This window comes from Bison bison, unplaced genomic scaffold (genome assembly GCF_000754665.1).
Source record: "Bison bison bison isolate TAMUID 2011002044 unplaced genomic scaffold, Bison_UMD1.0 scf7180017864525, whole genome shotgun sequence".
NCBI classification, from domain to species: domain Eukaryota; kingdom Metazoa; phylum Chordata; class Mammalia; order Artiodactyla; family Bovidae; genus Bison; species Bison bison.
In genome coordinates, this window is record NW_011495076.1 from 24,802 (window position 1) to 39,133 (window position 14,332).

At 37.5% G+C, this 14,332-nt stretch overlaps 1 protein-coding gene across 1 annotated transcript in view; it reads left to right on the plus strand.

Annotated features, from left to right (window-relative positions):
* Nucleotides 1-1,147: 1,147 nt before the first annotated feature.
* Nucleotides 1,148-14,332, plus strand: part of BBS9 (Bardet-Biedl syndrome 9) — a gene marked incomplete at its 5' end in the record, with an annotated part of 354,880 nt that continues 341,695 nt past the window's right edge. Inside the window, 2 exons of the mRNA XM_010831226.1 lie at nt 1,148-1,322; nt 8,123-8,207. Of these exons, the coding sequence (XP_010829528.1) occupies nt 1,148-1,322; nt 8,123-8,207 (260 nt within the window). The remainder of the gene's footprint in view (nt 1,323-8,122; nt 8,208-14,332) is intronic.

The following is a 14,332-nucleotide window of genomic DNA, read 5'->3' on the forward strand; positions in this document are numbered from 1 at the left end:
AGAAATCATCATCACTGTCATCTTCTCAGTGTATTTGAAGAATGGTGAACCTTGTAGTTAATATTTTTACAGACTAGTGGTAGAAAACACTTCATAATCTGTTTATAGTTTGGAGGCTTCCCTGGTGGATCAGCTGGTAAAGAATCGGCCTGTGATGTGGAAGACCTAAATTCCTTCCCTGGTTGTGAAGATCACCTGGAGAAGGGAACAGCTACCCACTCCAGTATTCTGGCCTGGAGAATTCCAGGGACTACATTGTTTAGTCCATGGGGTTGCAAAGAGTCGAACATAACTGAGGAACTTACAGACTAATGCTGCTGCTGCTGCTAAGTCACTTCAGTCGTGTCTGACTCTTTGTGACCCCATAGACAGCAGCCCACCAGGCTCCCCTGTTCCTGGGATTCTCCAGGCCAGAATACTGGAGTGGGTTGCCATTTCCTTCTCCAAGGCATGCATACATGCTAAGTCGTGTCAGTTGTGTCTGACTCTGTGCAACCCTATGGACAGCAACCCACCAAGCTCCTCTGCCCATGGGATTCTCCAGGCAAGAGTACTGGAGTGGGTTACCATTTCCTTCTCCACTATAGACTAATACTTACTGATTAATAGTAGAAAACACTTCAAAATCAGTTGATAGTTTATGACAATCGATGATTAGTATTATTAAGTATTAATTGTTTTCTCTCCCAACAGTGCTCAACGCTTATTTATATAAAACTGGTGCTTAATACATGTCTGTGGATTTGGTGTGCTGTGTTTGACTGATGTTTAAGTCTTGTGAAAATATGGGCTGACATACTATGAAGATGAAAAATAGACTGGTGCAGAAAAGTTTGTAGTTCTGATTTTGGAAAAAATAATATCTTGCAGAGTCATGACTGTTCTCAGGGATTATCTTGAGCTAGAAATTTTAGCTCATGTAAATGAAAACAAATATATTTAAAACTATAGACATGAATAGTGAAGAAACTGGTAAATGTGTATACAGTGAAATACAATAATCTTATAGCTTCATTGGTTTGCATTCTAAGATTTAAGCTGCTCATTTTGCCCCTGGGGGGAAAAATTAACTTTGTGTTGAACAGTGATAAAATCATTGTATTTATAAAACGAATATGTCATTTAATTTCCTTTAATTTTTCTTTAGGTCGTGATTTAATTTGTATCCAGTCTGTGGATGGGATGCTGATGGTGTTTGAGCAGGAAAGCTATGCTTTTGGGAGGTTTCTCCCTGGTTCTCTTCTACCCGGCCCTCTTGCTTACAGTTCCCGTACAGATTCCTTCATTACTGTTTCTTCCTGCCATCAAGTGGAAAGTTACAAGTGAGTATGGATCCTGAATCTTTAGAATCATGATTTTTTGTGTGTGTGCGTATGCTGCTGACAACAGAGGATGAGATGGTTAGATGGCATCACCGACTCAATGGACATGAGTTTGAGTGAACTCCGGGAGTTGGTGAGGACAGGGAGGCCTGGCGTGCTGCGATTCATGGGGTCACAAAGAGTCGGACACGACTGAGCAACTGAACTGAACTGAACTGATGCTGCTGATAAATTCTTTTCCACAAACTTGAGTATTGCAAGTAAAAAGGACAGTGGTTTTGTTGTTATAATGTAATTGTGGTGAGTTAGTGGATATAATTTACATATAAAATATTTGCAAGGTAGTATAGTGCGGAGATTGAGAGGAAGGATTTGGAGAGAGGCATACGTGGACTGAAGTCCTGATTTTGCGACTCACAGCTGTGTAAGACAGTGGCCTTATCCTGAATGTAAAGGAGATAGCAACATCTGTTTTGACGGATTAAGAAGGATTAAGTGTATGTTACGTTACCATGGGGTGTGTGTGTACACTGTGTGTGTGCACGCGCGTGCATGCGCACTCAGCGGTGTCCAACTCTGTGCAACCCTATGGACTGTAGCCCACCAGGCTTTTCTGTCCATGGAATTTTCCAGGCAAGGTTACTAGAGCGGGTTGCCATTTTCTTCCTAGGGGTTCTTCCTAACCCAGAGATGGAACCTGCATCTTTTCCGTCTCTTGCATTGGGAAATGGATTCTTTACCACTAGTGCCACCCCATAGAAAATGCTCAATAATTATTGCAATTGTTCCCTGAATTATAAATAATAAACACAGTGTGAATGAAAAAAACCCAGATACAAATACATACATAGAATGATTTTATAACAAAAAAAAAGAATGTATGTGACATGAGAAGAATACTGGGAAGAAATACAAGTGTTATTATGAGTGTTTTTAAAAGAACAGTTCACAGAAGTGAAGTATGAAAATGACCCTTTTCTCTAGAAATTTTTATCAATTTTGGTGAATTGTGTTTGAGACGCTTTTTTCTTCTACCAGCTAAATTTCAATAAGAATTATGGTTTTGAGTTTTGGAGGCTATGCTTTTTGTTGGAAGAGAGAATAGGAAAAAAATGTAGATATCCGTTCTGGGAAAAGAAATAGTCTTGGAGAATTATAATATCTTCACTAACTTTATTGTTGTTATCTTACTGATGGCAGCATTTAGAACTTTAAACATCTAGGCAGCACTTCATTATAGCCTTTCAGTATTGTTTTTGGCCACATGATTTTTCCCAAGGCAGGAAGGAAGTATATAAATTCATCAGGCAACAGCTGTAAATTTTTGCTTCAAGTTTTATTATTGTGTATATTGCAAGTTAACGTAGTTTTCCCTTGATAAGTGACCATCTACGCTTTGGAATTATTGTTAAGGCAATGAGGATTTAAAACGCTGAAAATAAGCAAATATTTGTGACTAAGCAGAAGTTAACTGATGGAGGTAGTGTATCATTATGTCATATTCCTTCTACAATGCCTATGGCTCTTGTCCAAAGGAGATGAATAAGTTGTGGCATTTCTACTGGTAATAAATAAAATATTATAATTGTTTTGAGACACTGAAAAAAAATCTGTATAATTCATTCAATCCTACCAAAACTTAAGCAATATTGAGGAGATCTGGTTTTCAGCTTTCCACCCTAGTTCTTGCCAAATAGTGTGATACTGGGGTGTTACACTGGGATCACGATATAAAGATTTGAATGTCCCATGACTTACTCTTTGAAATATGTGAATAGGAATTAATTTGGTAATAGCTCCAGGAGTGATTAGTTGAGGAAGCAATGTGTAGGTTTCTTTAATGTGAAGGTTTAATCTCACAAAAACTCATTCTGTTTTAACTGTAGTGATTCTCCAGCATACTGATCTATTAAATTGATCTTCATATAGAACTAAAAAGTGCACACTTTATTTATTATGTGAATCTTTTATAATGGTAAAATGCATGGGATTTGTGATTATTATGAAATGACAATCAAGAGGGTTTATAATATTAAGTGGTATATTGTATTTATATACACTTTCAAGTATAATAGGTTAAATGATAATCACAGTTTTAAATGATAATCACAGGTGTAATTTAGGATGGGAGAAAGCATGAAAACTGTAGTTTTGGTCTTTGGAGGCTTCGTTAAATCTATAATCAGTTAAAAATATAATCAGTTAATATAAAAGGCTTTTAAGACATAACTCATCTTCATTTTTGATATTGATACTTAATTAATTTGAATACAGATCAATTATGTTCAGATAGGAACTGGAGAAGGCTATGAGTCTCAAACTTTAGTGTACATAAGAATCATCTGGGCCTCCTTTTATAAAATATATGTTTGCTGATTCTCAAGCCCCAACCCTGTAGATCTTGATTTAGTAGGTTTGGGAAAAAGATCCAGAAATCATTACAAATACATGCTCCAGGTGCTTCTAATTCAGGGACATACTTTGAATGTTGTTTTTCTTTGAAAGTGAGAGAACTGCTTTTTTTTTTTTTTTTTGGTAGAGAAGGGGCCTATGGCCATTCCCTTGGCCATGTTTTTGCCAACTTGGACCGTCTTTTATTTTTCTCTTTCTTTCCTTGTCAGAATTATTTAGGCAATAAATCATGATCTATCTACTTTTTTCCCCTCTTACTCAGCTCTTGCTTCACATTCTGATTGACATTCAGGTCTTTATCTTTCCAGTTGGATTTCTGTTTTTGTTATCTCTAATCTAGACTTTGACGGGCCTTTCTGATGTCTATTCTTTTAAAGTAGATGTTTAACAAGATCTACTTGTTAATGAATGACGGAATGAAATGTTAATTTTATGTTAACGTTATGTTAATGAAATGTTAATGAATGAAGGAATGAAAAGTTTATGAGAAAACCTTCTATTTTGTTACTGGAATCTTTCAGTGAAAATGATTCTCACTAGCACAGTCAAGAATGTTTTAGCTATAGTTGGAATGAACATAGTAATGCTTTGTATCCAGAGCTTCCAATTCTAGTAGAATTCTACAGGTAAAATTATCAAAGTTCCCAAATCTCCTGGCACGCTTTCAGGTGACAGCTATTTTTCATTTGAAAATAAATGATTTTGGAGGGTTTACTTTTGTATTTCTGTGACACCTCAATCCATCTTTTAGTTACTTGCTGCTGTTTTTATGATGTGATACAGAAGAGCACTAAATTATATGGTTGAGTTTGTCATTGGTGCTCTATGGGACCTGTTAAGCATTTGTGACTGTTGGTTCAAAAAATACCATGGTTCACCTGGACTTGCTGGATCTGTGATTAGTGCCTTTCTGTTCTGAAAAATATGTATGACAGTCTTTCATGAAATTTTTTTTACATTGGACCTGATTGTTCTTTCAGCACTTTTAATAAGGGAATTTTATTCTTTAGCTTATAGCACTGAACACTTGAGTGATAAGAAAAAATATCCAAGTGTTTTATTTCAGAATTTCCAAGTCTGCTTGGAATTGTTCAGTTTTGGAAATAGATTTCCATGTACATTATTGATCCCAGTTAAGCGAACTTAAGAAAGAATTGTAAAATAAATGCTATTGGAAGTTTGTCATCATCTAAATTTATTGCCAGTTATGTTTAGTAATAAAATCCTCTTCTGAGCTGTCTTACAGGAAGAGAACTGTTCTGGATTTAGAAATCAGAAGTGAATTCTGCTGTGTCTCTGCATGTTGTTTTGATGTTAATGAGACCACTTTAGGGGTTCACTTATGCCTCAGATGAAATAATAACTCTCTACAGTTATATAAGAAGCTTCAAACAGCTCAAAAGCTTTGGATTTTTGCAACAACCTCATTAATATCCATAATATCCTCTGGTAGGTTGGTGTCTGCAGGAAATGAACTGCCTATGTTAATTATTGCCTGAGGTTAGATCCGTTAGGACTGGTCCATTAGAGCTGGTCCATTAGGACCAGCTCTGGACTGATGTTTTCCTCACCAGTGCACACTATTTCTGTTATCATGAACCAGGAAGACTAAAGGAATCCTGTTTGGTCAGAGCGTGAGGTGTAATTATTTGGCAGTTTTGAAGACCTAGGGATATTGAAGGTCATTCTCAGATGGTATTTGCTGCAACTGCCTATGGAATTTTTTAGCATGGTTTTACAAGGTTGAGATCTTTAGCCTGCTACCGTTTTTTTTTGGTCTCATTTCCTATGACTTATTCCTCTCTGCCAGGCGTCTCTCCTAAGCTCCTGCCATGGCCTTTGATGTCTCTTTTACTGCTGCATGCCTTTGCATGTGTTGTTTGCTTTGCCATAATGTTTCTTAGTCTTTAACAGCATGGTGAGTTTTCACTCGTTCTTCAAAACCTAGCTTTCTCCTCCTTAACTGATACCAAGAACATACATATTTCCTCCACCTGTTGCAGGAAGGGGCACCCCTTCCAGGCCCCGAAACTGGGCTCTTGTCTAACACTTGGAAATGAATTGTCCGGGGAGACACATGTGCTGACAAAGCATGAGATTTTATTGGGAAAGGGCACCCAAGTGGAGAGCAGTAGGGTAAGGGAACCCAGGAGAACAGCTCTGCCACGTGTCTCGAAGTCTTGGGTTTCTATGGTGATGGGATTAGCTTCCGGGTTGTCTTTAGCCAATCATTCTGACTCAGAGGACTTCCTAAGTCCTTTCCTTGTTCAACCAAAATGCATGCCAGAGAGAAGGATTCTGGGAGGTGGTTGGACATGTGGTGTCTCCTTTTGACCATTCCTGAACTCTTCTGGTTGGTAGTGGCTTATTAGTTCCATGGTCCTTATCAGGACCTCATGTCATAAAACAACTCATGCAAATGGTTACTATGGTGCCTGGCCAGGGTGGGCGGTTTCAGTCAGTGTGCTTCCCCTAACAGAACCATGTTACCTGTTTCTGCCATCATATTCCTTTGGTACTTATGTACATACCAGTCAGCACAGTGTACTCTGAGTTACACTTATTTGTTTGTATTATATATGAATCTCCTCAACTACTTTGGAAGGTCCTGGTGAATATAGGTCATGTAGTAGTTTTCCCTCTTGTTAAGGCTTGTGTGAGATCCCTACTATATGTTTATTGAATGAATGAACTTTATATGCATTAAGCTTTCTTATTAACTGGAAGACCGGTTTTCATGAATGTACTGTAAAATCTATCATAATTCATAGTCATTCTTCATTCACTGAAAATTGGAGGCTTTTTACAAATGAAATACTGCTGACTGAAATAGAATACGAGTTGGTATGTAACATTGAAATACTAGTGTACATTTTAGTGCTTATTTAGATATTCTACATTGCCTTTCTTCATTAAGGTCCCTGATGTTTACACTATCAGACATCTTTCTCTTAGACAATAGGAGCTATCAGAATATATCTCTTTACTAATTTTTCTCTTAACTATAGAAAGTGGAAAGGGATATATGAGCCTAAAATTTCTTCATTTTGAGTAGGATTATTACTCTAAAAGTACACCATAAATTAATGGAAATTAGGGAATTTAAACTTTATTGTCTAAATTAATAATTTCTAAATTGAATGATATTTATCAGTTGATTTGAAGGATGCTCTGAGCTAAATGTTACAATTTTTTTTAATTTATTTTATTTTATTATAATTGATTTACAATGTTGTATTAAATGTTGCTGTTGAAATAAAATACTGATAGAAAGTCCTAATGTCCATAATATCCATTATTGAGAACTTATTACATACAAGATAAATTACTAGGTGATTTATCTCTGTGTACATAGAAATCTGTATCTGTCTATTTGTCAACCGTCAGTCAAAAACTGGGTATCTAGTGTATATCAGATATTGTGCCGTGCTTAGTTGCTCAGTCATGTCCAGGTCTTTGTGACCCCATGAACTGTAGCCCACCAGGCTCCTCTGTCCATGGGGATTCTCCAGGCAAGAATACTGGAGTGGGTTGCTATGTCCTTCTCTAGGGAATCTTCCCAACCCAGGGGTCAAACCCAGGTCTCCCAAATGCAGTCAGCTTCTTTGCCGTCTGAGCTACCAGGGAAGCCCAAGAATCCTGGAGTGGTAGCCTATCCCTTCTCCAGGGAACTTCCTGACCCAGGAATCAAACTGGGGTCTCCTGCATTGCAAGTGGATTCTTTACCAGCTGAGCTACCAGGGAAACCATATCAGATACAGTACCAGACATTTAAATTATTTTTTAAATTCTTCTAATAATGCTTAAGATTATTATTATTCCCATTTTTTAGATAAGAAAGATTAAGGCATAGAGTGATTAATTTTCAAAAATTTTCTCAACTAGTTAATGGTTCAGCTGGGAATTAAACTCAGACCCTCTGGGGTCTACAGATATTAGTAATTTCTACTGCCGCTTTTTTGGGTATGGTTGCAATAACTCATCTGGTTGTTTTGCATTATTTGTATTTTTTTCTATTTTGGGTTTTGGTACTGGATCTTTATTGAGTATTGTTATTTATCACATAAAATTCTAATGGGAGATACTTTGACATTTGGCAGAGCCTTTTCCCCAGTATTGAATTTTGGGACATATGCTTACAATTTCTTTGTCATTACAGTTTTACATAGTCTTATGCCACAGTACAAATTCGTCGTCATTCAGTAGAATTCATTTCTAAGTTAATTCACTAAATTTTACAATGTTTAAAATCAAGGAGAATGTGATACATAAGATTTGTAGATTATGTATATTTAAAAATTTAATTATATTGAGATCATGTGCTTTTAAAATGATTTACACATTTTAACTATAAAGTCACTTACAGTTATTCCATATCTTTTAAACAGATACCAAGTACTTGCTTTTGCAACGGATGCAGATAAAAGACAAGAGACTGAACAACAAAAACATGGGTCTGGAAAAAGACTAGTTGTAAGGCCTTTTAAAATATATAAAAATTTTAGAAATGTTATATCTGATCACAGATGTTTGTTCAGAATAATAATTCCTGGGAAGAAAAATTTAAAAAATATATTTCAGCCATTTTCTGTGTTAAGGTTATGTCAGTGATCAGAGAATTTAGTTGGCTGTTATTGAGCAATGGAGACACATGCCTAGTCATGGTCACAATGTACCAGATTATAGAATTGTGCCACTAGGATTATAAATGTCCAGATGGGGTCACTTTGAACTGAACTGATTAAAAACTAACAAAATAAAAATTAAAAAATTCCTTTAATAGACAAAAAAGTTGCTACTCGTATAGATGCATGATGAAATATGAGTAAAAGATGAAAATTTTTCACAGCCTGCAAAGATTAAGTTTGTGCACAAGTAAAATTTGGTAACTTTGAAAAGTAGTTTGAAGAAAAAATGTTTGAGTTTTATGGTTTTTGGACTTATATTTAGATATTTAATCCATTCTGAGTTTATTTTTGTGTAAGGTGTGATGAAATGTTGTAATCTCATTCTTTCACATATAGCTGCCCAGTATTCCCAGAACTGCTTATTGAAGAGACTGATGTGCTGCTGCCTGTGCATATGCACCAATAATGACTGTCCCCTCCCTGCTTAGACGTTGCTTTGGGTCTTAGCTGCCTTTGTGTCTCATGGCTGGGTTCTTTCCTTGGTCATGTTGGCTCTCACTCCAGTGTGGAGCTGCAGTATGACGTAAGTGGGGCTGGAACATTCAGTTTGTTCATGGGCAGTTGAGAAAAGCCAGTCAGCTACTCACAAAGTTCTGATCTGCACTTTCTGCCCTGTTTCGGGAGTGAACAAGCATGTGCACACTCCTTCGGGAACAGAAGGCTTTCCCCAGCCTTCCTGTTAGTCCTACCAGCCCTCCAACCAGCCAAGAGGCTCGTCTTCTTTGTGGAGGACCCCAGGACTGGGGTGCCTAATATGTAGCTCCAACTGCTCACTCCCCAGGGAGGATCTGTGCCTGTGAAATCTCTCTTCTCCTCTGAGTCCTCTCCCTTGGGTACAGGTGATGGTTTCTCTTCCCTTGCTGCCTCATTACATGTGGATCTCTCTCTCAGCCTTGCTTGTACAGGAGTCTCTCTGCCAGTGTCCAGTTATTTTTTGCTGAGAATTGTTCCACATATGGAAGTATGTCTGTTGTGTTTGATGCAGCAAGTGGGTTCTACATCTTCCAACTCTGCCATCTTGACTTCCTCCTCTGGGAGCAGAGATCTCCTCCATCTTCTAGCTTGCATTGTTCCCATAAGAAATCTTTCATCTTATCTTGGTTCCTTGGTACACAATATCTTTTTCCTCCATGTGTTTTTCAGATTTTTTTTCGTATCACTTCTTTTGAGCAGTTAGATTATAATGTGTTTTGTATAGTTTTCTTTCATTCCTTTTTTTGGTGCTTATAGATTTGTGAACTTAGTGTACTTGTAAATTTATAGTTTTCATGAAATTTAGAAAAATTGTTAGCTATTCTTCAAAGATATTTTTCTGTTCTCCATCTTTTCTCCTCCTCACTCAGTTACACATACATTTAGGCTACTTGAAGTTACCCTACAGGTCACAGATTTGCTCTTTGTGTTAAAAAATTCTCTTTTCTATTTCATTTTGGATAACCTCTACTACTGTGTTTTCAAGGTCACTAATATTTTTTCTGTAATGTCTAATCTGGTATTAATTCCTGTCTAGTATAGTTTCTATCTCTACAAGTTCAATTTAGGTGTTTTAAAAAATATCTTCCTTGTATACTTTTAAAATTAAATAGATACAATTTATTTAACATAAGTATTATAAACTGTATATTATTATAAATTGTATGTAATACAGTTTATTTATCTCTACATTATGGATCACATTTTCCTGTTTCTTTACATGCTTGATAATTAAAAAGAAAAACTAAAACTACTAAAAACCACATTTTGGGTGGTTCTTTCCCTGGCTTTGAGTAATTTTCTGCATGAATGTGCTGATATGTACTCAGCTTATTTGAGAAGATTCTTAACAGATCTGAGTTCTGTCTCTGTGCTGCTGTCTAAGTTTTTATTAGATGCCAGGATATTGGATGGAGGAGCCTGGTAGGCTGCAGTCCACGGGGTCGCTAACAGTCGGACACGACTGAGTGACTTCACTTTCACTTTTCACTTTCATGCATTGGAGAAGGAAATGGCAACCCACTCCAGTGTTCTTGCCTGGAGTATCCCAGGGACGGGGGAGCCTGGTGGGCTGCCGTCTATGGGGTTGCACAGAGTCGGGCACGACTGAAGTGACTTAGCAGCAGCAGCAGGATATAGTCAGTTTTACTTTGTTCCAAGCTACATACTTTTGTATTTCTATAAATCTTTTTGAGCTTCGGCCTGGAAGACAGTTAAGTTACTTGGAAACAGTCTGATCCTTTTTGGTCTTGCTTTTAAGTCTTGTTAGTTGGGACCAGAGCAGTGCTCATTCTGGAGCTACTTGTACCCCCTCCTGAGGTACTGCCCTTCTGAATGTTCTTTCCAACGCCCTGTGAATTATGAGGTGTTCCAGTCTGGCTTGTGAGCACAGGCAGTATTCCAGGCCCTGTGTAAATGCTGGGCGCTGTTACTGCTAATCCTTTTGGGTGGTTCTTTCCCTGGCTTTGAGTAATTTTCTACATAAATGTGCTGATAAGTACTCAACTGAATATCTGAGAGAATTCTTAAGAGGTCTCAGAGTCCTGTCCTTGTGTTGCTCTCTCTTTTTTGAGCATGCTGTCTTGGGAACTCCAGCTGCCTTGGTTTCTCTCAGCTGTTAGCACTCATCTCCTCAACCCAGGGGGCCTTGTGGGCTTTGCCTGGGTTTCTTCTCCCTGTCCCATGGCCTAAAAACTCTCTCATGGCTGGGGCAGTTATTCCACTCACCTCATTTGTTTTCCGTTTTCAAGGGATTGCTGTCCCTTTTTTCTGATATCCGATGCCTCACAAATGGTTGTTTCAAACATTTTGTCCATGTTGTGGTTGTTTCAGGTGGGACGGTAGAATTTTTTTCCTGTTACTGTATCATGGCTGGAAGTGGAAGGATTTTAAAATAATTGTTCTTAGTAAACTACTGTGCATTTTGAGACTCATTAATTTAGAATGTGGTATATTTCTTAAGGGAAGTTTGCAAAGAGTGGCACTCCGTACCTAGTGAACTGAAAGTATTTAGTGGCTGGGTCGCAGCCTGTGGGCTCAGAAACTCTGCTTATCCATTCTGAATGAATTGTCATCTCTCAGAGTCAGGGACACATCAGCCTGAGTTACAAGTGCTGACAAATAATGCTAGAATGCAAGTCTATTAAATTGTAATGAGAAATGTAACTACCTTAGGACTTGATGTCATGTCCTTTTTTCAGAGGAATCTCTGCATAGGTGAACTACACTTGAACTAAGTGATAATTGAATAATTTATGTTTTTAAAAAAATACGTTTTTATTTTTGGCTGTGCTGGGTCTTCCTTGCTGTGCAGGCTTTCCTCTAGTTGCAGCGAGTGGGGGCTACTGTCTAGTTGCGGTGGGAGGGCTTCTCATTGCGGTGGCTTCTCTTGCTGTGGAGCCTGGGCTCTAGGATGCATGGGCTTCAGTGCATCACGTAGGCGCAGTAGTTAGAGTTCTGGGGCTCTAGAACACAGGCTCAATAGTTGTGGCACACAAACTTAGTTGCTCCATGGTATGTGGGATCTTCCTGGTCCAGGGATCAAACCTGTGTCTCCTTCATTGATAGGTGGATTCTTTTATCACTGAACTACCAGGAAAGCCTGAATGATTTGTCTAAAAAAAATTTTTTTTGTTGTTGTCAAATGATTTGGTGTTGAATCCTAATTTAGATGAAGATAATCTGATGCATAAATGTGCGTAAATGCCGATATGCCCTGTGATATCCCTCTATTCCAGATTCTTCTTATATACACGCTGATGATATTTGCCTCTTTGACTAGTCCCATTTAGATTTCATACCTTCTTCAGATACTTAATCCTAAAGTAGATTCATTAATACCTAAATCATTTTTTGGATGGCATGAAATTTATATGTATCTTTAATGTGACTTTCCACCCTTTCATTTGTTGATTCTTGATTTTTGCTTCAAAGCCTAACTTTGAGGGTAATCTTACCTCCTCTTTGTCCAGATGCTTTTGTACATTCATCTCACTGTCATTGCTGTTTACAATATATGCCTATCATCCAAAGCTTTTCAAAATAGTATGTCTTAGCTCCTGTATGTTGTCTTGATTTAGAAACATTAATAATTGATTGGGGACTGATTTTTTCTTTATATGTCCATTTTACATTCATTCCTTCATTATTTTAAGAAACATTAAACATTGACCATGTTCTGAGAGATGAAGATACCCTGGAGGAGCTCTTATGTATAGAGGATCCTATCTATACTACTAGAGTAGCTTGACAACTGCTCTGTATATGCATATTGATATTTTCAAAATTGTTTCTATATAAAAACATATTTATAGCAGTTTGACTATAGGTTTTGCTGGTTTTTAAATTTGATTGGAAAAATAAATGCAACAGCTTTCTTATGGAAAAATTTCAGTGGAGCACATATCTTCTTTATGTGTATTTTTTTCAATAAGCCATGGACCCTCTGCTTCCTGACAGGACCTTTATACAGGCAGCTCATTTTACATACAATATTCTTTCACCCTCTTCTCTACCTGCCTTTTTTCCCTGTAGCGTTATTGAAGTATAATTGACAAATAAAATTATGTAAACCTACTGTGTACTGTGAGATGTTTTGAAATAGGTATAAATTGCAAAATGATTGCCAGAACTAAGCAAATTAACTTATTTGTCTCCTCATGTGTATATACATATATATGTGTGTGTGTGTGTGTGTGTATTTGTGGTAGGATCATTAAGATCTCTCAACAAATTTGGAGTATACAATACAGTATTATAACTATATGTACGTTAGATCTTCAGAACTAATTCATCCTGCATAACTGAAACTTTGTACCCCTTGACCAGTATATCCTCATGTTTCCCATACCCCAGGCCATGGAAGCCCCAAATTCTACTCTCTGCTTCTATTATTTTGACTTTTTTAGATTCCACAGACAAGCGAGGCCATACAGTATTCATTTTTCTGAGCTTGACTTATTTCACTTAGCATAATGTCCTCCAGGTTCATCCATGTTATTGTAAATGGCAGGACTTTTTTCATTTTCAATTCAGTTCAGTCACTCAGTTGTGTCTGACTCTTTGTGATCCCATGGGCTGCAGCACGCCAGGCTTCCCTGTCCATCACCAACTCCTGGAACTTGCTCAAACTCATGTCCATTGAGTCAGTGATGCCATCCAGTCATCTCCGTCACCCCCTCTCCTCCTGCCTTCAATCTTTCCTAGCATCAGTGTCTTTTCAAATGAGTCAGCTCTTCATGCCAGGTGGCCAAAGTGTTGGAGTTTCAGCCTCAGCATCAGCCCTTCCTGTATCATGTTTTCTTTAACCATTCATCCATCATTGGAAGTTGGGTTGATTTCATGTTTTGGCTATTGCAAATCATGCTACAATGAACATGGGATGGCAGATACCTCCTCAATATTCTGTTTTCACTTCCTTTGGATACATACCCAGAAGTGGGATTGCTGGATCATGGTAGTTCTGTTTTTAATTTTTTGAGGAATCTCCATATTGTTTTCCATAGTAGATGTAATGTTCACATATATGATTTCATATAATCCCATAATAAGCTTTCTCTCTCTTTTTTTTCCCCCTGTAGAAGCTTTTTAGTTTGGTGAAATCCCCTCTGTCTATTTTAATGTTGTCTGTACTTTTGAGGTCATATCTGAAAAGTCACTGAGCTTTTCCCTTTGTTTCTTCTAATGATTTTACAGCTTTAGTTCTTATATTTAAGTCTTTAATCTATTTTAAATTGGTTTTTGTATATAGTGTGAGATACGGGTTCATTTCCATTCCTCTGCATGAGGATATCAAGTTTCCCAACACCATTTTTTGAAGATACTGCCCTATTCTGCATTGTATGTTCTTGGTACCATTGTTGAACGAGTTGACTATAAATGCAGAGTTTTATTTCTCAGCTCCCTGTTCTGTTCCATTGGTCTAGATGTTTTTCTTTT